Source organism: Drosophila navojoa, chromosome 5 (genome assembly GCF_054131105.1).
Source record: "Drosophila navojoa isolate 15081-1374.11 chromosome 5, UAZ_NAV_1.0, whole genome shotgun sequence".
NCBI classification, from domain to species: domain Eukaryota; kingdom Metazoa; phylum Arthropoda; class Insecta; order Diptera; family Drosophilidae; genus Drosophila; species Drosophila navojoa.
The window spans coordinates 25,487,176-25,512,409 of NC_142893.1; the positions used below are offsets into that span (position 1 = coordinate 25,487,176).

General features: G+C 40.2%; 2 protein-coding genes and 1 long non-coding RNA gene across 3 annotated transcripts in view; all 3 read left to right on the forward strand.

Annotated features, from left to right (window-relative positions):
* Diap2 (Death-associated inhibitor of apoptosis 2) overlaps positions 1-25,234 on the forward strand; it is an 84,757-nt gene that overhangs the window by 36,574 nt on the left and 22,949 nt on the right. The gene's annotated exons all lie outside the window — the stretch shown is intronic.
* The window catches only part of sli (slit guidance ligand), a 45,503-nt gene continuing 22,949 nt past the window's right edge, over positions 2,681-25,234 (forward strand). The window contains 2 exon segments of the mRNA XM_089261064.1: positions 2,681-2,728; positions 17,565-18,619. Coding sequence (XP_089117190.1) covers positions 18,219-18,619 — 401 coding nt within the window. The 5' untranslated portion in view covers positions 2,681-2,728; positions 17,565-18,218.
* Positions 23,182-24,295, forward strand: LOC149091255 (uncharacterized). The gene is made up of 2 exons (XR_016197046.1): positions 23,182-23,374; positions 23,447-24,295. It is a non-coding gene; the product is annotated as an uncharacterized LOC149091255 (long non-coding RNA).

A 25,234-nucleotide genomic window follows, 5' to 3' on the forward strand; every position in this document is an offset into this window, starting at 1 on the left:
ATTGTAAAGTATATATGAATATAGAGTAAGTAATAATAATATAATCCATTAACCTGTATAAAATCAAGTTGATCACTTGTAAAGTTGATCGAATTGTATTAAATCTGCCTCTTTGAATCGGGTGCAACCTCATCGAATGCAAGTGCATTCAATCCTCGGTATTCGCAAATGTTCTCGTTTCGTTTGTGCCTTCAGTTGTACGCCTTTGCGGCTTTGGCTTGCGTTTGGGGCACATGTGATGTGATATAAAGCAGAGATGGATCCGTTTCGGTTAGCCAAACAAAAATCATTTTCTGAACTCTTTAATTGCGTTTGGCTACTCCGTTTTCTTGTTGCTCTGTGTAATGTTGTCGTCGATGTTGTTGCTATTGTTGTTGTTGACTGCTTGGCTTTTGCATTTAATTACTTTGTTTATGGCCAGTAGCAACAGCAACAATAAAACTTCAATTTATGTGCATGCAGCCGGGCAGCACGAGCACTGAATGTTGTTAAATTCCAATGCACAAATTGACAGGCCACCCAAACGAAATCCCCTGCCCTGCCCTGCCCTGCCCTTGCGCCTGCTCCTGTCATGGCATACTGTTCCACCCATCCTCCCGCATAGCTGCTTTTGTTATGTAAACAACGCGAGAACTTTTTATTTTGTCGACGCTGCAACGCCTTCGCAGCCCCGACCATTCCGCTGAACAAAACTCTTACAGTTCGAAATCCGTATGCCAAACTCTTGGGGTAGCAAAAAACTTTTCCTTTCCCTCCCACACCCACTCTCGCTCCTTTCGTCTCCCCTACTTCCAACCGGCCGCCCATTGCACGCATTCGTACAAATAACTCAACTCGCTGAATGCTTTGCAATTTCCGCTCCTCTAAATTTGTTGAAAATTTGCGAGGCGAACGCACAAAATAAAAAAAATATTCCCCAAGAACTTGCCAGTCTACAACTTCCAACTTGAGAATACCCTGTGCAAGGTTAAACGTGAAGTAAAAGTAGTAGAAAGCATCGATTGCGTATGAATGTTAAAAATGTCATAGTAGAGATTTCTGTTAAGTATTTAAGAATTTTAATTAAATTCAGATAATTACAGAGAGATGTCAACTGAAGCTCAATTGCACAAATCTGTTCTATAGTTAGCTGCTAATAACCCCTTTAGTCAACTTTGGTAAAGAGTATTAAAAAAGGAGCTGTGCTGTCGGTTTGACAAGGGAAAAGCTAAGTTTTGTTTGGCAAAAAGTTTTATGCAAACACAACACAAGTTCATCTACCTCTCTCCCTAACCCCTCTCCTATCTTCCACTCACCCTCCTCAGTGCGGCCCCACTTTCAGGGCGAACAAACTGACTGCCCAGCCTTGCGTGATATTTTAATAAATTTTTGTCGCCAGTTTTGGTGGCCAGCAATGGTTTACTGTTAGCCCTTGTCCAGGTTATGGCCAGGTTTCGTTTTGGGATCCTAAAGCGCTTGCGTCGCAATTAGCGAAGTGCGTGACGAAAGCTTTTCGATCTTCATCAGGAATCGGTCGAAAGCAAGCGAATGCGCACTTTCAGTGAATTGTTCTTTGGGTGCTTTCTCACATGATGTTTGCAGCGCGACGCAATTTCCATGTCAAAGCTGATTTTCTAACTGATTTCATGCTCACACATACGCACACCCACACAGAGAAATACACGAAGCCATGCACAAAGAGTTAGCCAGCAAATTTCTAGTTTCAATCATGTCGTATGTCGCTTGGCTCGTGTCCTGGTGGTGGCGCTGGCGGCGCCACTGATGTGGTAATAAACACCCCTTGTGCAGTCTAATGGACCGTAATTAACTCGTGCGCTGCAGTCAACGCCAGCTGCGGCGTCGTCGTCGTCGTCGTCATCGTGTGGTCGTTCCCAACAAGCGATGAATAATAATTTCACCAGGACAGCTAACCACAGCGCGCACAGTGGACAATAATGGCAGTTAAATGGCCAAAATAATTCGTTGGCCATTACAATTTGCATATTATGTCCATATAAATAAGTGTATGCTTGTATGTATGTGGTGGCATATGTGCCATATGCTGAGTGGCATGTGTTGGCTCATAATCTTGCCCAGATTGCGTCAATGTAATTGTGCCTTTTGATGTTGTCCACAGTTAACGCCACTCCATAAAATGCCAATTTATTGCTGCGTATCAATTTATGAGAGTCTTCATGGTTTAGTAATCGATAATTAATCCACAGCAGTTGAGTCATGAACTGAACAGTTGGTGCATACATTACTTCATAGAAATCGGATATATGTATAAGCTGTAACGCCCTGTAGTCTATTCTCTCTAACCTTTTTGAGAAACCCAGCCAAGTAGATGAAAAGAGGGCCAATCCTTAGATCCACACTTCAGGCATCGAAATAAACTCTAACCGCCCTCGAATACTCTTAGAAAATTACATTCCGACTGACACCAACAATTGCAACTATTCTGAGAAAAACAACAATGCAAGCATAGATATGTGGGTGTTTTTGACCTTTTGTATAAATATCAAATATCCGAATTAGGCCTTAATTTCAACTTGGCCATTCGAATTCAAATCTGACAATATTGTCTATGCTTATGAAATAAGATTCACGTAATAGTAGAAAACATTTGTAATAATAATAAAACAATTATAATAATAATACAAAATAATAATAAAAATAATATCCTTTTCTTAATTTTCAGATACTTTTCAATAGTAGCATCTATTTTTTTTCGAGATATAATCCCAGGGTAAGTTCATTCACTCACTAATTAAAATGAATTAAAAATATGTCTGCTTGTGTAAGATCAGTTTCTAACAGGAAATAAATTTGCCTTCTCCTCTGAGGCTCCTAAATCTGAAATTTGAATGAAGTACGAATAAGTGTATGCTTACAACAACATTTAACCACTGTGTACATGGAATATTTAAACGTAAATAGCTTAAAAATGAACTCTAAACGTAAATAGCTTAAAAATTAACTCTAACGAAATTGATCATTGATTTCTTACCATTGTGCTTGACTGTTGTTGTTATCGTTGCTGCTGTTGGTTGCAGGGTGTTGCTGTTGCTGCTGTTGCTGCTGTTTGCGTGACGGATATTGCCTTGTCACTTGCATGTACGAGAAATGTTAAAGCATGGAGCGGGTTGGGCTACCGAGCAACTGTCGCTTGCCTCCGTTTTTCCACTCTTTGCCGCGCAAACCGCTGTCCACTCAATGGGTATACCGAAAGGCCGAGCGAACGTCGGCCACTAACCACAGCGCGCCAATCAACGCACTAAAGTTATCCAACAAAGTCGACTATAGCAACAACAAGGAATCTGTTGTTATGTCGCTCGAAAGTTATGCAAAAATTTAATTAATTTTGCAATTTGCCTAGTCAAGGAACATCAACATCAACGGCATCAGCAGCAACTGCGACAACAACACCCAACGACACTTTCCTATCTGCTATCGAAAAATGACGTTGATTGCTGATTACCATTATTGCCGCTAAGCACGGGCGTAGCCAAAGTAAGGCGATTTCGCTGCCGACTATTATAAATACAAATTTAATGAGCATGACATATGCAGCAGCAGCAGCGACTGGGCTTTAATGCGATTATATGGCAGCGGCACATTTGTCATTTAGTAGGGGTCCATTCGGGTGTGTATTCGTGTTACTATGTGCGTGGCAGCTTAAACAAATCAAGTCAAATTACTGCAATGCTAAAGAAGAATCTGTAGCAGTCAGCCAACTGGCAACTGTCGACCGAGCGACCGAGCCACCGACCGACCGACCGACGACCGAGGAGCGGCGACTCCTGTACCAGTTACAATGAACGGTTGTGCGCATCCGTAAGATACATTTTGCTGCAGCCAGGCAATTGCATGGCCAGCGTGCATAACTTCAACTTTATTTGTTGCTCTGTCTCGCTCGCACAGTGTGGCATGCGGGCCACTGCAGCAGAGTAGCTGCCACAGCAGCAGCAACAGCAACAGCAGCAGCAGCCGTTGCTCATTAAGTGCCACTCTACGACAGTTGTCGCTAATGCCGCTGGCATGCCAACCGCACCCCGGACTGTGCTGCCCCATCCCCCTGCGCCCACAGTTGTTGCCAGCGGGGTCGTCGTCACGGGCCAAGCTGGGGTTACACACAGTCAACGTAAATTTGCAAATATTTGCTGAAATCAGACGACGACAAATGCAGTAGCATGTGCAGTTGCATGTGCAGCATCCAGCAGCCAGAGGGTGAGGAAGAGCAAGGGTTGAGGGGTGACTAGACACTGATGAGGGGTACGTGATGAGGGGGATTGCAAGTCCGCATAGGCATGCCTGGAATGGTAGTTAAGTTTATGTTGTTGATTTTTTTGTCTCAACCCAAGCAGAGCTTTTGGCGCCCGGGTTGCAGCCAGCTGACTACGGCTAAAACGAGTGTTAGCTGAATGTACTACAGTGAAGAGTCGAGAGGTGGCCAGCAGAAGCGGCAAGAGGATTACGGGTAAGGGGTTAAGGTTTAGTGTGTAACCCACTCTCAGAGCCACTACTACAAATAGATTTAACACTTGAGCGAAACAACGAAGAAACCTCAAGCGAAGCCGAAGAGATTGCAAGAATGAATTTAAGAAAAGCTGTAGTCCTTGCAGGATCAATCATAGTGCAGTGGAGTCCGGTTATAAAGACTCCGCTTAAACCGTTCAACCGCTTATGTCGACGAAAATTCAATGTCTTGGCTGGTCCGCATACAAACGTATATATGTATGTACAAGGGCCTCCACTAATTACGTTTTCATATTTTTCAGTCATTTTCCGGCTATTATGAAGTGCCAAAAAAATACAGAGAAATAATGACAAAACAGGTAAGCCTGAAAAGGCGCTGCTAGAAATGTATATATGTATGTATGCATTTATCAGTGATGAGTACTCTTGCTTGTGTGCGACAGCTACAGAAAAGCTGCTAAGACAGGGAGAGGGAGAGACCTATTGCAATGCCGACGTCACACAAATGTTTCTACATCATACTATTGTAATAAATTTATACAAAATTTAAAAAAAAAAACCTATTACGAACATGGCATCCGTAAGAAGAAAAAAAAACATATTTTGTTTGCTCCTTTTGGTTTAAGCGTCCTCCGGGTACAGCGACTTAAAAACGTCGGTCTCTTGAGCGTCATTATAACCGGATTCCACTGTATTTATATATTGTATACAAGTGCATTAACTCAGCTGCAAAATAAGTGAAAATGTTTCGGCTCAACTGAGCATGAATATTAAAGAGCCTACAAAATTCATAGAGATTTCTTGGCAGTTGGTTAATATACAGCTGAAGCAGTTGAGCTAAATGAAAATGAAAGGGATTTCCTTTTGCTTTGCAAAAGACGAAACTCAAATTGTAAAATAAAATAAAAGTTTTGAGTATTTCCTTCACAGTTTGTCAGTTTATTGTGATTCTACAATGATTTGAAAATGCGAAGATCAAAGGAAATAGACCAAAATAAAAGAGACTTTATCAATATATATATATATATATATATATATATATATATATATATATATATATATATATATATATATATATATATATATATATATATATATATATATATATATATATATATATATATATATATATATATATATATATATATATATATATATATATATATGTACAAGTATATATATGTATGTATGTGTAAATAAAATCTTTAATTATAAACCAAGCCATATTAATTATTGTAATGAACTGAAAAAATTGCGACATATGGGTTTTATCATTGCACAGATAATTGTCTTTTATATAATAACAATAATTTAATCGTCTAATTCTATAATTCAATTGTTAAAAATACTAGTTCCCTATTTTGACATTTATAATGGTTGAGGAATACCGAGTAATTAAAGCAAACATCGGGCATCAACTTTTCGAACAAAATGGTTTAGCTTGATTGACAATCCCTTAAAAGTCATATATTGATTTAAAGCCGGAAATACTTGTCAAGTCCGCTAGTGTTCGTTGCATGTGAGATGATAAATAATAAATAATCATCGGGCATTTCCATAATTAACCGCCTCCGTAGACCCAACTGTAAAGTGTCTTCTGCTGAAGGTTGCGTGTGTGAACCACAGAGAGAATGAACAAAAAAGAGCCCAAGAACCGATAAAAATTTCTTTCTTTAGAAATATTTGTACAAAAAGCAAATGAGAACCGTTTAATAAGCACTCATTGTGTCTTACCTGTGCTGACCCACTTGCCTCCTGAGTCGGAGTATGCGTATGAGTCAGAGCGCAAGCCATAAGTATAAGTACCGCGTAGTTTGTATTTTAAACGCAGCAAACCATAATTTAAATTGTGCGCGCGAGTCAAACTTATGAATTCAGCGATTGGCAGGGAGCCACGTAAGAAAGCGAAGTCGCTCTCCTTTCAAAGGAGCGATGTCTGGGATCGGGGCAATGAAAATGAATTACATGACGGTGTGGCAACCTGCAGTGTTTGCGGCAGTTGTTAAAAATTATTATTAAGTATTTGGCGTGGTGCGCTGTCTGAAACAAAGGCCAAGCTTTTAAATATTTAATAAATGCACAAACAGACCCCAAAGGAGAAGCCAGCTGTTGAGCGAGTAGCAGAGCGACAAGGAAGAGTATATATACATATATATATATATATATATATATATATATATATATATATATATATATATATATATATATATATATATATATATATATATATATATGAGTGTGTGTGTATTGGACATGACTGTTGTTGAGTCATGTCAATTGGGCTTTGGGCTGACTGACTGACTGGGCGTCCCGCAGCGACTCGGGAAGTGGAATCAATACCGAGGCTCTGGCACTAGCCCTGGCTGCCCGTCGTGTATGTACTTGTAAGGATACACATACATTGACAGACACACATACTTGTGCGCCCACTAACGGTGACAATAAATGAGTAAAAATGACTTTCAACGAAACGAAATTCGACGGCCCGACGGACAGAAAATCTGTCATCGACACGCACTCGACTGTGGGCCCATTGTGAAAGCCATGAAATTTGATACCAATGTGCATGGATGACCATCCAAGAGCAACAGCAACAACAACTCGGATACAGCAGAGACAAGTTAAAGTGCCCGAGTGAAGAGTGATTGACTAGAAGTGGGCATCTTCTACCAGTTTGAAGTGATTAAAAATTATGTTAAATTTATTAAAGTTAAAAGCTCTTCAAAAATGTATACCTCTTCGGAACAATTTAGAAAATATTGATTCCCGCTGTTCATATAATGAGCATACAATAGTCTTTTAGAGCTCCAGATGTCCGATGAAATGGAAATGGTATACCAGTTTCTCGCTTGATATTCTGTGTATTATACCTTATTCATCGTAAATAACAGAGGACAGCAGCTTTTCGATGTGACTATCGCATTTGAAGGAATTTAAAAATTGCGATACTCTAAGCACACATCATCTGTCCATGAATTGTGTTTTTGTGTGGTCTAAAAATATTTGCAAAATTCTCTCAACTGTTAAAATCCTGTTGAAATATTAAAGTTACCCTCTCATATCGATCGATATTTACATTTTGCAAACGTTGCACTTGCCGCAATGGCGGCTTCATCGGTATTTATTTATGAAGTGGGTTTTTGGGAAGCTATGGAGTTATGAAAGGGGCCATAAAATGAATATGGGCGGGTGACATTTTTATACCCTGAACCCATTGAAAACTGGGAAATCAGGGTATAATGGCTTTGTATAAAAGTATGAAACGGGCAGAAGGAATAATTGCAGACCCCATAAAGTATATATATTCTTGATCAGGACGACAAGCTGAATCGAAATAGCCCTGTCCGTCCGTCTGTATGAGTGCGTCGATCTCAGAAGATACAAAAGCTAGAGAGCTGAAATTTTGTGTGCATACTCGTGTATACCGTACGCAGTACGAGTTTGCTTTATATTTTCGATAAATCATCCGATAACTTTTTTATAATCGAAATATCGATCGAAATCGAAATAATCGAAAAATTGATTTTGTTTTTTTTTCAGCCTCATTTGAACACTATAAGGGAAACTTCAGATTTACTGTGTATATACATATGATGAATACAAAGACTTTGTAATTTTTGGATACCACGCCCCCTTCGCCCCCAATTTGTAAAAAACTCATTTAAAATACTAGAGACTTGTGCTTTGGAATGTACACATATTTGAAAATTATGATTACGTTCATTAAGATTGTCTAGATTGTCCAGAAATTAAATTATTCTACAAACAAATTCTTAATATTGGGAACACTGCAGCGCAGCCCAAGCGCAGTCGCTGCTTACTGCGCAGTTAGCAGAGCGTGTTTTTATACGTGCGTGCGGATGCATGAATATGTGTGTATATGTGCATAAAATAAGTATAGAATGATTAGAATATCAGATTGGAGGGTTCAGGGTACCTCCTAGTCGAGCAGTCTCGACTAGAGACTTCTTACTTGTTATTATTTGTTTTCGAACAACAACCAACATTTATTAGCCATCGAGTGGGCCAATACAAAAACTTTGGCACTTATTAAATATGTTTTTCGCAGGGCGAAATAATAGACTTGTTTTTTGAAAGCGCGGAGGATATTATTTTATTTTATTTTTTATTAAGAAGCGCCAGAGCATCTTTTTACCCTATCAGCTCTCTTGAAGCAAACTTTATATCACAGGATTAACATTTACTACTAAATTTAAACATATATATTTAAGTAGATGAATTACTAGTAGCTATAAGGTTTTCGAAGTGTCGTCTTTTTAATCGGCGAATGGGTCTCGAATTCGGCAGCTTTCTTGCCAGCCGGTTGGTGTGGGTCTTGAGGCGGTCATTGTACCGACTCGAATGAGTCCATTGAATCCATATTGAGATCTCTATGCAAGGAAGAGTTTCGTACGAACCAGGGGCATCCAGTGATTTAGCGCACGGCCTTGTTCTGCATTATCAGAATCTTTTGCGGTTACTCTTGGTGGCGGCTCCTCAAACTTGCACACCGTACCTCCAGATTGGCGTGATTATGTGTGTTAGTATCTTGCGCTTATTTGCTATGGACAGCTTGCTATTGCTGTGTAGCAGCCAAGATATCTGCTTGAGGCGGGCGCGACAGGTGCCAACAATCGCCAGAATGTGGGGCTTAAAAGTGAGCCGACTGTCTAAGTTGATGCCCAAGTATTTCACCATCCGGGCTTTTTCCAGGGGGTACCATTGATGAATACGGTGGCGGGCGCCTCCCTTCTTAAAGAAAAGCATAAGCTCATGCTTTTGTTTTTTTGGTTTTTATACCCTGAACCCATTGAAAATGGGAAATCAGGGTATACTGGTTTTGTTGAAATGTATGTAACAGGCAGAAGGAGGCGTGGCAGACCCCACAAAGTATATATATTCTTGATCAGGGCGACGAGCTGAGTCGATTTAGCCCTGTCCGTCTGTCTGTCCGTCCGTCCGTCCGTCCGTATGCTTGAACGCGTCGATTTCAGAAGATATAAGAGCTAGAGAAATCAACTTTTTTTTTAAATGTCCGTATATATCACGCGCATATCGAGTTTATCACTAAAAAACGATAACTCATTCCGTTTTATTTTTATCGATAAAAAACCTTATCGAAGATCACTTAAATAATTATATCTCCTACATCTTTCAAGCTAGAGTCTCCAAATTTAAGATGTATATTAAGATGAATTTTATACAATTTCGATTTTTGTTAAAATTTACCCCCACCCCTAAATCTCTCCCCTCACCCTCATCTTTGTAAAAGTCGTATATCAAATACTAGAGACTTGTGCTTCGGTATACACATACATTTAAACATTATGATTGCATTCTGAAAGTACGTACGTACGATCGTACGTCTAGAAATTAAATTATTCAACAAATAAGTTCTCATTATATTGCCAACACTGCAGCGCAACCAAGGCGCAAACGCCTGTATATGCGTGTGTGTGTGGGTATACGTGTGTTTATTTGTATGTGTATGTGTGTGCGTGTATTTGTTTGTATGTGTGTGTGTCTGTGCGTGTGCGTGTGTGTGTGCTAACTATTATTGAAATATCAGTTGCTTGTAGGGTTCAGGGGATCTCGTAGTCGAGCAGTCTCGACTAGAGCTTTCTTACGTGTTTATATTCCACCTGTTCTCCCATTATACGAAAGAGTCAATGAAATCTTGGGGAATTTCCGCCGCTGCGGAGCTGGACTTTGTTGGCACCATCACGCAGATATCGTCCGCATAGGCTGCCTCCAGAGTTGAATTTGAGGAAACTCCAAAGCCTGAAGCATCAGGGAGAGGAGCATCACCTATGAAGATGCAAAAAAGAAATAGAGCGAGGATACTGACCTGTGGTACGCCAGCGGCAATCGAGTATGTGGAGGACTGACTCGATTTAATTTTCACTCTGAGAGAACGACCCAATTTCTGGTGGCTTTCTAAAGGCGAATTTGGCGTCCTTTGCTGTGGACATGTTTTCCAGCATGTGCGCCTGCTGAAGGCCCAACTCAGATCTGAGAGTGACAGAGAATTATTTCGACAGATATATGTCCGCAAGAAATATTGCTACGTCTCTTTAGGGGCATGGCATTTAAAAAAATACCGTTTTTTATTTCATTTCTCTTTTCTAAGATTTTCTCGACTTCTGCTTCAGTTTTTCAATCTTTCACTCTATCTCTCTCTTTCCCTCTCGCTCTCTCTTTCTCTCTCACTCTCTCTTTCTATCTCGCTCTCTCTCTTTCCCTCTCGCTCTCTCTTTCTCTCTCTCTTTCTCTCTCTCCTTCTCTCTCTCTTTCTCTCTCTCTTTGAGGGCTGCGAAACGTAATATTGTATACCCATTTTCCATAAATTTATGACACCAAGTACCATTTAATGCTGGCCTCGTTTGCCTCTGACTTTTTGTAGCTCTGCGGCGACTCTCGTGTTTGGAAAATTTACTACCTGCACAAGTCCTAATCCTTGTGACGCATGCAGCAGTGAGTTGCGCTGAGACGGCCTGGCTGGCGTATGTAGTTAGAACCTCTGTTGTTGTTCTCGTAGCTGTTCTTGTTGTTGCTGTTGCTCTGTATCGCTGAATTCCCTGTAGCGTGATGAAAAACAATGCTCGGGCATTCAGCCGAAACTACCTGACCCCGTAAACCCCGACAAAAACAAAGCGGCCCTCAAGAGCAATGCAATGCACCTGGTGCTGCGCCACGGATGGGATTGGGACTGGGCTTGCGCTTAAGCATGAGCATGGAACGGGGCGCTGCTGTGAGGGCTAGTCCAAGTCGAATACTTTTTCTCTTCTTTGCCGGTTTTATTCATTTGTGAAATAGCACGACAAATTTTATAACCTAAGATGGAAATTCGGTGTTGTTTGCTTTTTTTTCAGCTTTATAATAAGTTGGGGGGCCCAGCTGATGTTAATGCTATAACCCCACATATAAAGAAACTACAAATGAGCAGCGGGGAGAAGAAGTAAACTTAAGTAATTTCAAGCATTTTTTGGATGAACCCACACAAATACAAATACAAATACAATTACAAGTACGAGTATATAAAGAAACACAAACAAAAGATAAGCACAGCAACGGCACTTGAGGCGCCATTGTCATAATAAATCCAAATCAAGTCGAAATCAAATAGTGCAGCATAATCTGCCATAAGACTCCAACGCAGCTCCCCCTATCCAGCGTCTGCCCCCGCGGCTCTGCTTCTCCGTACCGCCTAATTTTGAGGTGCCAGCGACACTGGATCGCCCATCGTCAGCGTCACTTGGGTTGATCAAGAAACGAAAACTGAATATGAAATTATAAATGAAAATGAAAATGAATGTGTGGCTGTTGGCATAAATTGAATTTGATTGCTCAAGTAGTCAGTCAACTTGTCTCGCTCACTGTCTGTAGCTGTTGCTGCAGCCGCTGCGGTATCTAATGTAAATCGAAACGAAAAGCACAGTGTAACGAGGCTTATAATAAATATATAAATATTTGTCATATTTTCACCTTGACAAAAAAGCTATAAAATCGGACATAAAGTTCTACTAATCTTAATTTAAATTTGTAATTATAGTCCTTGAAAATATTATGAATTGCTAACAAATGTATGTAAATTGATCGATTGCTGTTAATAATACAAAATAGATTAAGTTGACACTTCAGACCGAGTACATATTTTTATTTATAGCCAATAATACATTTTTTAAATAACTCTGAATATTATTTACCACTAACCCTCATTGTAGAAAACAACGGCGACAAACTGAATTCCGCTTTCAATTTTATACACAACTTGCCCCACTGTGAGATGACTTGTATTCAAATTTAGTTTTCAAAAACAGCTGCTTCATTTCATTACCATAAGGTTCGCATCCGAAGGCAGACCTTGGGCCGAATAGTATTATATCTAGCACATAAAGCAGTCGTATCCTCAATTCCTATTCTCTCTTCTTTCGATCGCCCTCGCTATCGCCCTTTCCGCTCCGCATGCAATTTGATGTGTTATTATGCTTTTTGTTGCTTATCAAAATTGAAAATTCAAATTCAACTAGCGGCAGCACATTGTTTACATCGCCCCCGCCAAAAGGCAAAGAGACAACCCACAAACACTTGAAGAGCTGCAAAAGTGACACTTCTAAGAGATTAAAGTGACATGTAGTGTCTGTAGCTGGAGCTGTCGCTGGACCTGGAGCTGGAGCTGAACCTGGACCTGGATTCAGCATTGCCAGAGACGTAGAAAGTTGAGCGGCATGAAATGGAATTATTTGTTTTTGTAGTCGTTTTTGTTGTTATGCAGCTCCCAGTTGCTGTGCAAGTGTATGGGTGTGTGAGCGTGTGTGTAAGTGTGTATATGCTATGCATAGATTAATAAATTATAAGCCTGGTTGGCTTTGTCGAGACCTTAGCGCTGGCTTTCTTTTTACCCAGCATCTCCTGGGGGACACTCATTGCTCTATAACGTAACTCAGACTAGCTCTGGCTCCAGCTGTATGAATGTATGAATGTGGAGCAATTAATGTACGTGTTTTGTCATTTCATGCCACGACACTGTCTAGGGATTTACAGACATACACACATCGGAATATACTTATATACTTATGTGTACGTAGTATGTTATGCACATAATTAAGCCGGTGTATCCGTTAAAGTATGCGACACTTCCGGCTCTGAAGATGGGCTTACGAATAATAATAATAAAATGAAGAGAGAGAAAAACGCTGGGACTTTCAGTCTCAGTCTGTCACTTACTCATTCCGTCTCCATCAGTGGCATTGCCTTAATACAATTCATTGAGCGCTGACCACGCTTCATGCTCGTAACATGCATATAACGTAGTACACAGAAAAGGGGTTATTTTCCTTTCCTTTTCTTTCCTTTTAAGCATCATCTGTAATGCTAACTGGCAATGCACTCGCAGGAGTTGCGGGGGAGCACACACTCACAGTGTGTCACATTGTGGATGCTGATGGAAGAGACGGCGGAAATGCTAGAGCACGAGTGAAAAAATGCAGCTGGACATTGTACGTGGTCCAGATGAATAGATATAATGTTACATGGAAAAGCAAGGCCTTTAATTAGTCTTAAGTATTGTCATACTTCGCAGCAGTTCCAGCTGAATGGCTATGCTAGCCTTCAAATCAATATACTTAATAGACCTTTCAGTAAATTCAACTTAAACGGAAAAATGCTTTAGATAGATTTATAAGATAAAAGATAGAAGTATGGACAGCAATGTGTAAATTGTAAACTGATTAATTTTTTAATTTCAATAAATAGCTATCTAAGAACTACATATGGTTGTATATATATATATAAATATATATATAAACATTAAACAACTCATTCTCATATTATTGTTTTTGTTGAGATGCAGTTTTAAATGAAATATCCATTATAATCAAAGATTGAATGCAATTGAAAATCGTGAATGAGATACTGTTTTGTTTCACGATTTTAAGTGGTTTTTGCTTTAGCGAGTTGAGTGAATTGAGGCTGCTGCTCTCCAAATACATTTGCTTGTCTAAATACGCATTGACTCAGTTTTGTTGAAATTGTTGTGTAGTTTCCTGAACTTACCAATCGGCTTCTGACTTTGTTATATCTTGTTTGTCTTGTCAATATTTAAGTGAATTTTGTTGCTTTTGTTTATTATTTGTTTAAGTGCTACTAAATCTAGTTATGATTGATACTCCTATACGCAAGATAAAGCCACGGTCCGTCTTTGGGTCTTTGGGGATGTTATTTTGGTTTGCCTGTGGCCTGCGGACAATTGCTCTTCTCGTAATGTTCTTGATGAAGGCTACAACTCGTGCAGTTTTTCACTCTGCTGACTGCAGCTTAATCCCTTCGACTCTGTGTTTATAAAAAATATCAACACATTCATGAAGTTCACCCTGAGCCCCGACTCTGATGCCGCTTATCTGGACAGCTGAGCCAGACAAGTTGATAGGAGCAGAATACGAATTTGACACATGTCATAAGCAATGGTAAATACATACACACACGCAGGCACACACTTATTCTCCTGGATGGAGGGGCCCAGCTTGTATAAGCCACACAAAAACAAATCACTTGAGGGCAGCACACGACAAGTAGTCCCTGCTCCCGTGGCCCTCTTGGCCCCGGCCCCTGCTAGATGAAGGCGTGCAACTTGGCATTATTTGAATTAAGTGCATACTTAAGCGTAATTTATTGGAAAATCCACAAGAGCCCGTGGCCCGAGGGGCCAGCCATTTCGCCAAACAACAGATTGTGGGCATAACTATAGAGATGTAAAGAGCGCCAGTGGCTCCATATAAATCTATTGTTTCAAGGCGATTCCTAGTTGCTGATGTTCATTAATCCAGACCCAACGCCAGCCAGGGCTCTCCTTAGCAGCACTATTTGAATAGTGCGTTTCACTGTTTGCCCAAATGTCACTCGCTTTTTCACGCGTTATCTTAATAAACCCGGACAGCCAGTGTGGGAGATGGGCGGGATTGTGGTGCTGATTGTGGTTCGGTTGAGCTGTTGCCTTCCGCCAGCTCGTCTGTCCGCCTGCCCGCCAGACAAAGCTGTGGTCTTTTCATTAGACTTGTATACAAGTTCCCGGACAGTGGCATTTGCTTTCTGGCCTTTTGGTTTATGGCACGAGTAACGAGTTATTGGCATGCATTGAATTTTGCTGCTGGAATTTTTGTGTGTGTGCCGAAGCCAAAGAGTAGACAATCATTGGCATGTATAGAATTTCACTGATTTATGTTTTTCATATGAAACTCAAGAGAGTTGAATGCTGCCTCCATGCCTACACACACACACACACCCCACACACAATCTTTCTCGGCCAAATGACAGAAGCTGAATCTGAGTTTTGAGACTGAGGCCCGTCTCCGGTTGGTGACAATGCAGTGATTACATCTTTTGAACATTCTACCCCACACTTCCGTTCTCTCTTTATAATCATCATCATCAGCATTGTCAACATCATCATCGTTACAGGAAGAAAGGCATGCCTTTGCAGCAAAAATATTTTTGTGCTAGAGAAATGATAAATTTTTGATTAAAGGCTCTTCGAATGGATGGATGGATGGATGGTGGGTGGCTGCCTGCTTGCTTGCCTGCCTGCCTGCCTGCTTGTGTTTGGCATGCCTTTGATAGGCAGCTCCATACGAATATCCAACTTGTTTCAGCACAAAAGCAGGAGGTGCTCCTTGGGCTGATGTGCTCAACTCTTAAACACCCTTTGATTGAGTCGAAGCTTAGAGCTCAACTTGACGATGCGAAATCCAATTAATCTTATTACAGTAAACTCACTATATACTCTATATGTTATATTTCCATGCAATCACTAGACTATGTTGTTGATACGATATTTATTCGCAACGCTGATATTAAAGACTCTGTGCAGAGATCTCAATTATTTGAATGCCTCTTAAGTCAATCAAGTCTCCCGCATATTATCGTCTGGTAGAGAGCACATAAATACTTTCCCAAGCTTGTTAAATTACATTTGCCAAGCAGTGTTCATTGAGTTTCGTTGATTGCCTGTTAAGAATATTTGACAGGTGGCTCCCCTCAGCATCCCCATTCCTCCCTTGGCTCTTAGTGATTACTCGAGCTAGAGCTATGTCTCGTTATCATTCATATTCTCAATCAAATTTGAAGTCAATCGCTGCTGTCAGCCATCCGAATGTTAATTTAAACAATTAATATCTATATATGGTATCGAGAATGCAGGGATGAGACATAGAGAGCGAGACAGAGACAGTGAGGTAGAGAGGGGACAGAGCGTATATTTAACATGTCAATTTGCAAATTAAATACATAACATGACAGACAAACAGGAGACAGCGGGAAGTGTGCCACACTCGGAGGCATGGCACACAGATGGTATTGGAACCGAAGGGGCGAGGGAGAGGGAGAGGCAGATGGTGATGGAGATGCTGGCAAATCGGCAGAGGGAGAGGGCTTCAAGACCACACAGTGCACAAGTGCACTAAATATAGATCTGATTTGGGCAACGGTTGAGCGTAGAGTTTGTGACTGATTTTGAGTGAAAGAGCTCACAAACTAACAGATTGAGGACCATTACTTAGAAGAAGACGACGACGGCAAATACAATTTCTAGACACCGATTTAATTGAGCCAAAGTAGTCACTTAAGGTCTTAAATCTAATTTTATGTTGTACAGCCAGCTTCAAATGAGGGGAAACTAGTTCAGGTTAGTTGAAGATTGAGCGTAGGCTTTTAAAATTCCATAGAAGAATGTGAATCTAATTAACAAAAGAATTGCTTAAGTGAATGACTGCGGAATTGCCTAATCAGCATACATTCTAATTCTGAGTAATTACGCTGGGGCATAGTTGCAAAGTTATCAAAACACATGTTCTCTCTTTTATTATGGAGGCCGCCAGTTGAGTCATTATTTTGTTTTCCTCCTGTGTGTCGTCTGCATGCTATAGCTATAGGTTCTTCGGGTACTCAGGGAAACATATGTTGGCGGTGCAAGATTCTATAATAATATCTCCAGGACTAGGGTGATTAGTCTTCTTGCTTTTGGAGCTGTCAGCTACTGCTACTGACAGGTGGTTCGATAAAAACAAAAGAGAGGAAAAACTAACCCTCAACAATGATCGACAGACTTAAGACCAAAAGGTAGATATGAAATGGGAACTAAATGATAGTTGCTCATGTCTGACGAATGCGAGTTTTCAGTCGAAATTGAAATTAAAAGGAGAACAACTACAAATATGAAAGATGAATTTTTTTGTATTTTGTAATTTTTATTGTTTTCCACAAAACAAACAAATGCTAAGAACTTTAGGTACAGCCCCTCAAATAGAAGCTGTCAAATTAGTTTCAGTTAAATTTTATTTTTTATTTAAGTGACATAAAGTGCGGCATTCGTGATATAGACATACATATGTATGCATGTATATAGATATATATTTGTCTGTCTGTGTTAGTTCGTGTATTTATATCGCAGTCCGTAACAATTTCCTGCCATTGCATTGACATAGACACGCTTGCCGAATTTATAGATGATTTCTCATGATTTTTCCTGACGTTCAGCTCGATGCTCTCGCTCGTCTTTTCGTTCTCGTTCTCGCTCTCATTGTCTCTCTATCTCTGTTACTATTTCGTTGCAGATGCGCGCAGCAGGTCGCAGCCGAACGGACCTCATGATGAAGTTGCCGACGAGGCGTCTCTGAACTGCTGACAGCCAAGTGCCAGCGCCAGTGCGTGCGTATCTCAAAGCAACCAACAACAACAACAACAACAACAACCAAGTCGCAGCGCATTTCCGGCTGGACGCATCGCACCGCACCGCACCTACCTAGCTAAGTGGACGGCTCCGGCTACCTACGCGTTCGCTCGTCGCTCGTTACTCGTCTCTCTCGAATCGTCACTCGCCGCTGCCATTGCCGTTGCAACTGGGCAGCTGCTCACAGTTCTGATGAAGAGCGCGGTCGCGACGGGCTGCAAAAATCGAAATAAATAAAATAGAGTGAGTGCCGGGAGCGCTCCGAGGAACAATAACAATAACAACGAAACCGTCAAACGAATATCGAACAACGAAATGCATCAAACCAATGCTCCGTCGTGAAAAATCAAATACATACACACACCGACATATATATGTATAAATATATATAGAGATAAATACGTGAAAAGCAGGGAAACGACAACAATCCTTTTGCCTTGCGCAAATATTTGTGGAAACGTGATTGCTATTGACAAAGTGGCGTCCGCATACGCACTCGATACTTTCAATTAGGCACGTTGCTTATAAATGTGCCACAATGGCGCCGCCGTCCAGGACGACGACACCGTCAACGCTGCAACCACCGACGCGTTGTAAAGCCACAGCGACAATCGCGGCGAGAGCTAAGGCTCTAATCCTGCCCCTGCCCATGTCCCAGTCCCTGCCCCGACCCCTGCCCATGCTCCGGCCCCTGCTACTGCTGCTAATACTAACTGCTGTCATGGTCCGAGCTGAACCGTATTCGAGCGTTTTCGGCAGCTCAGCCATCGCCAGCGGCGGATTGGGCTCCGTGGGCATTCACATACCCGGCGGCGGAGTGGGTGTCATCACGGAGGCGCGCTGTCCGCGGGTTTGCTCATGCAGCGGATTAACCGTTGACTGCTCGCATCGTGGATTAACGCAGGTGCCGCGAAAAATATCAGCGGATGTGGAAAGACTGTGAGTATTAAAAAATATATATTTTTATACATCTACTTACAACTAGGGAATGGCCAATCAAATGACAATCAAATCAACAACAACAACAACAGCAAGAGGATGAAGCCCCGTGAATCTTAAATGCTGTCACTTGAAGGAAATGTCTATAAATATCGATTATATACTTACTTTGCGGAACTATTAGCTGCTGCAATCAAACTATCGATGTATATGAGTTAACACTTGATTTACATAAATATATATCTAGCATTCATTAGGTATGTGAGCAGACTTTTCAGAAGCCATGAAAAGGAATTTAATAAAATCAACTGAAATCAAAAGAATTTCTTCGGGGAAAGGTGTTTCAAAAAATACGCCCCGACAAGTGGACTATCTTAACCAGCTTGATAAGGGTTTCTTTGCTTCAGGCTGTGAACAATGTAATCTAATATTTGACTTCCGAAATTTGTTTTTATACCCTGAACCCATTGAAAATGGGAAATCAGGTAATAATGGTTTTGTGTAAAAGTATGTAACGGGCAGAAGGAATCATCGCAGACCCCATAAAGTATGTATATTTTTGATCAGCACAACGAGCTGAGCCGATATAGCCTTGTCCGTCTATCCGTCCGTGCTTGCGTCCGTATGAGTGCGTCGATCTCAGAAGATACAAAAGCTAGACAGCTGAAATTTGGCAGCATACTCGTGTTTACCCAATACGATAAATCCTTTGATATCTTTTTTATCGAGGATCATCAAAAATTGATTTTGTTTTTTCAGCCACACTTTCAGACCTGGAGAATCAAGATTAACTGTATATATACATATGATGAATACAAAAATTTCGAAATTTACGACTGGAGCTTTCTTTCTTTTTATACCCTGAACCCATCGAAAATGGGAAATCAGGGTATAATGGTTTTGTTGAAATGTATGTAACAGGCAGAAGGAGGCGTGGCAGACCCCACAAAGTATATATATTCTTGATCAGCACGACGAGCTGAGTCGATTTGGCCCTGTCCGTCTGTCTGTCTGTCTGTCCGTCCGTCCGTCCATCCGTCCGTCTGTCCGTATGTATGAACGCGTCGATCTCAGAAGATGTAAGAGCTAGAGACTTCAATTTTTTTTTTAATGTCCGTATATATCGCGCGCATATCGAGTTTATCACTAAAAAACGATTACTCATTCCGATATTTTTTTATCGATAAAAAACCTTATCGAAAGTCAGTTAAAGAATTATATCTCCTACATCATTATAGCTAGAGTGTCCAAATTTTAAATATATATTAAGACGCATGTCATACAATTTCGGTTTTTGTTAAAATTTACCCCCCACCCCTAAATCCACCCCCTCACCGTCATCTTTGTAAAAGTCGTATATCAAATACTAGAGACTTGTGCTTCGGTATACACATACATTTAAACATTATGATTACGTTCTTAATATACATATACATTTAATATACATTTTAAATTTGGAGACTCTAGCTTGAAAGATGTAAGAGATATAATTATTTTAGTGATCTTCGATAAGGTTTTTTATCGATAAAAAAGTATCGGAATGAGTTATCGTTTTTTAGTGATACGGACATTTAAAAAAAAAGTTGAAGTCTCCAGCTCTTATATCTTCTGAGATCGACGCGTTCATACATACGGACAGACGGACGGATGGACGGACGGACGGACGGACAGACAGACAGACGGACAGGGCCAAATCGACTCAGCTCGTCGTGCTGATCAAGAATATATATACTTTGTGGGGTCTGCCACGCCTCCTTCTGCCTGTTACATACATTTCAACAAAACCATTATACCCTGATTTCCCATTTTCAATGGGTTCAGGGTATAAATAGTGTATAGATTATCTAGTTTTGATGTTGGTAAATAATGCTTTTTTACTATTATCTGACATGGTCAAAATCAATAGAGTGTATTAACCGTCTGTCTGTCTATGATATGCCTGGGAACTCAAACGTGGTTCGGTCTTTATGGACTTGTTGGTCTCTACAAATACAAAGATACTTTAAATAATGTATTTATAAACTTTTAAACAAAGACATTTGAATAATTTTGTAAGCTTAAAATTTTTGTTTAATAATAACAAAGCCTGCGTATTTTGGAAGTCTTTAGACATGATCACAATCTATAGGCATTCTTAAATGTTGATAAAACCTAGTCAAGCTTAATTAAAAACGATTGTAGCCGAGCATTTTTTACTAAGCAAAACTGTTTAAACTGCTAAGAAACCAATTCATTAAATTTAAAAAGAAAGGGCAAAATATTTTCGTAAGAGATTAAATATATTTTTAAAATGCATATGTGAAAGTATCAACTAGAGCAGTTATAAAACAAGTTTACGGTTTACCACTCCTCCTATGGGTTGACATATATCCGCCATAGATCATGATCTTGTCGATGCGGCTCTACATTTCAAATTTCAGCTTTCTAGCTCATCAACTAATAAGATTTCTGGCATAACATATATATACGAGTACGTGTTCCAAATTTCAAATCTCTAGCTTCAATAGCGCCGAAATAAACTTTTTTCATACGGACAGACGGACGGACAGAGAGACGGACATTGCACAAAACCAATATACTCATTTCACTTCCGTGAATGAGTATATAAATTTCAAGTCGCTAGCTCTTCTTCTTCGATATCTTCTGAGATCGTCGCGATCAGACAGGCAGAACTAAAGCTCTGATTTCCCATTTTCAATGGGTTCAGGGTATAATTAGCGAATAAAGTTCGTTAAGAGCTTCAAATTATTTTTTGAGGGTGAAATAGTTATTAAAGAAATATATAATCAGTTGGTCAGGCCAAAGCTATAATATGTACATATATGAATATCTGGTTAGATAAATACTCGAACGGGCCGTATAAATATTTTATATTATATAAATAAATTGATGCTGATAACGAACTGAAATAAGTAGCTGTTTATATAACACTGTTTTATGTAGATAGATGGGTTGGGTCTGATATGATAATCCAGCACACACAGATAGTAATTTCACACAGACACACATATGTGGCTGTTATCTGTATATCTATTTGGATTGCGAACTGCATGAGCTAGTTTTAGCCTTGACAATGATATATACGACAGCATTCAATATGTTATATAATATATATATATATATATATTTATATATATATATATATATGTATATTTAATATTTATTTACAAAACACAAGCGAGCACAGCTGAGCACTTCTGGTATATACGCATAGACAAGCAACAACAACTAAAACAAATAAAGCCGTGACCATTTCGTGTCGATAACAGCGAAGTAAATGGACAAATGGAAAAATGGATGAATGAATAGTTCGAATGGTTGAAGGCAGCGGCAAATCTGTCGTCTTGTGCTGTCTCCGGCGTCGTACATTAAATTGCCATTAAGTTTATTAATTGTCGCCGAAGGAGGCAGCATAAGCGCATCAGGCGGCCCAGCCAGCACAGCAACTGGCGGCCACTTTGGCAATTGTTGCATGCCACTGGCAAAGTGGCAAATGCATTAAGCCGACGTCTGCGTACGTGGACGCCACATAAATTAACGCGCCGGCAATTAGCAAGTGTATGCAAAATACTACAGAGCAGCGCTCCATCGCTGGACAGTGCAGTGCCGGGCCATGCCATGCCACACCCTCTGCCGAGCCATTACTATCGAGCCCCAACAGACCTGTAGACTGCTTTGCAGCGACCTCAAAAGCTGCAGTTGCAAGCGCTGGCGCTGTAGCAATCTTTGTTGTTGTTGCTGCGTTTTCTCTACATAAATTAATAACAGATATCAACGTTGAGCAACAACAACATAGCCCAGTTTAAGCATTCAAATAGCGCTCAGGGACACATTTGTTTTATGCAAAAAGCAAAAGCGACCAGAACATGACAAAACAAAAATATATATATATGTGGAAAAAAACGGGAAAATAACAACAAAAACAGAAACAGAAAACATATCAACATGCACGGCATATTTGCATTTTATATTACCAGGCGCCCGTCCGGCACAGGGTGTTTCAGGCCACAAAAAACTTATGACGGAAAATGTTGAATGGCTGACTAGCAGTCGGGGCACTAGCACTGAGCACTGAGAGAACTGAAAATTATAAATGGACAAACCCCGAAAGAACATAGTTAGATATAAACATATTGATGTTAACATTAAGGTAAAAGATTCGTGCAGTCACTGAGAGCGTAATGGAAATATGAGTACTACTTGGATGAGAATTAATTGAAAAATGAAACATGAGCTGCACCAAGTCGAAAGGGGAGATACTTAAAAATATGATTGACAGTTTTATTTAAAATCCACGAAGAGAAAATGTTGAGAGCTCAAGTATTTTAATGAATATTTATAGCTCCGGGGAGACGAATAGATGCAAGACTCTAATTGTAATAGAAAAAAAATATGTTCGCTTAAGCGGCTGTTACGTAATAATTAAGATTTTGCTTGTTTATTTGTGCTAATATTCATTCATTTTAATGGAAACTCCAAACTGTAGGTTGACAATTGCAAGTCTACGTTGAAGAACCCTCTGTTGTAACTAGTTATTTGTAAATTCAATTCCGGGCTTTGCACACGTCTGCATGTTAATTCATTAGTTTTATTTTAATTATGATGGAGCTATTAAAGCCACACCGAAGTCATGCAAACACAGTAGCCCTTTCACTAAAAAGCTATGAAAGTGTAATAAAAGCTGTCGAAAGGCTTTGCCGGACTAGGTACAAGTCTGCTGGAATTAAAGGATTCTTTGTGATATTTTAACTGATGGTACGTTAATGACTGAATACATACATAAAAATAAAAAGAACTATTTATATTAGCTATGATAATCATCAGCAGAGTTGGGTCACCCTAATTTTGGCATAGATTGTACATGGGGCAAACACATGCACACTCATTGGGAGAGGCGCATATCTGGGAGTGTGTGTGTGCTATGCACATCAAATATTGACAGGCAAGGCACACTGGAAAAGCAAAAACAATGCTTAATGCAAAAAGCAATGTGGAGTCAGACCCAGGGCCAGCCGATTCTAGCCATTTAATTACACAGCAGAGCGACAGGCATAGTTACATAGGAAATATGTGGAAGACGAAAGGAAGCTACCATTAGAATGGTAACCAACGGCCTGGCTGTCTGTCAGTCAGCATACCAGCCAACACAGCAGTCTCCCACCTACAAGTTTTCAGCAATCGACACGAAAACAGTTTTGCATACAACTTTGGCCGGTAACCTCTCACAACCCTGGCGAACTCAGCCCCAATATGTGCCCGACAGCCCTTTCACACCTCTAGAATAAAAGCCGTAGAAAAAATCAAGTTGAGGTAAATTCAAAAAAGGTGAGCCTAATTTATAGCTGCCAAAATCTTCAAAGACAACCAAAACGGGAAAAAACAAGAATGAAAATATGAAGCGAACAACTCGAGCTGAGCTCTAATTGGGGCCCTAAAACCTGCAAAGCTTTTTCGTGGCCGAATTGTGAACGCTCCAAATGATTTAATGAACTTAAATGCCAGATGCTATATGTTAAATGTTTAATTATAACACAGCGCTCCAAGGGAAAGAAAATGTTGAGCACACACAGAACCACGACTTGAAAGCTTAAAAACAACTTGCGATTACTGTAATTATTTTTAAAAATATGTTGAAAAATGTCTAGCAATTAGAAAAGACAAACTTTTTTTTTTTTTGTATTTATTTATGTCTTTTGTTTCAAGTCTCAGGCGTATCTCTATGGGTCGCCGTAATCAGTTAAATCTTAGCAAGAGATGCCCACATCTTGGCAAGATATTAAGCTCATTAAAAACTCTGCTGGTGTGTGTGAGTGTGTTGTGTGTAGCAGCTCGGACCTGATCATAATGCTACACTGAGATTGAACTGAAAATGCTTCTTAAGGTGGCAAATTGACTATAAGCAACATAGCTAATCTAGTTGAAGTACAATATTTGTTATGCCTGAAGCAATATGAATGATGGACCAATCGACCGTTACAGAGTAAAAGCAATGAAATTAATGGAAAGGGCTTTCGCAACATCAACTTAAATTTGTTCTCAATCGCTTGTAGTTTTGATAAGCGACCTCTGCCCTATGTATTTCTCTCAGTGTACTCGCTCATCGGCCACTTGATGCGAGTTTCATTAAGGCTTAAGCTGAAAAATATTTCTCGTTTGTAGCTATGGCTGTCGCTGTAGCTGTTGCTCTGGCTCTGTCTGTGGCTGTGGCTGTGGCTGTGGCTGTGGCTCTGGGCCCGGACTGAAGGTCTTACTACCTGTTGTGGCTCAGCTCTGGCTGCCAACCTTACTCAACAAGCAGCTGAGCTGAGCTGAACTGAGGCACCGGGCACAACGAGAGGCTGTTGTTGTTGCTGGCTGCGCATGCGCACACGGTCCGTGGCTCTTTGCAGGTATTTTATATCTCTTAGGTTGCATTTCATTGTTATGACATCTACAGGTAACAAATTTTCTGTATCTCAGTCCGTTTGTCTGTCTGTGCCATCATAAAACTAAAAACGAGTTTTCTTCCTGTGCATGTTAAATGATTAAATATCATATTTTTGTTATCAGACAAAAGGCTGAGTTTTCAACAGCCGTAGCCACAGCTCCTCTCGGAGCTCTCCTTCTCTCTTCGTC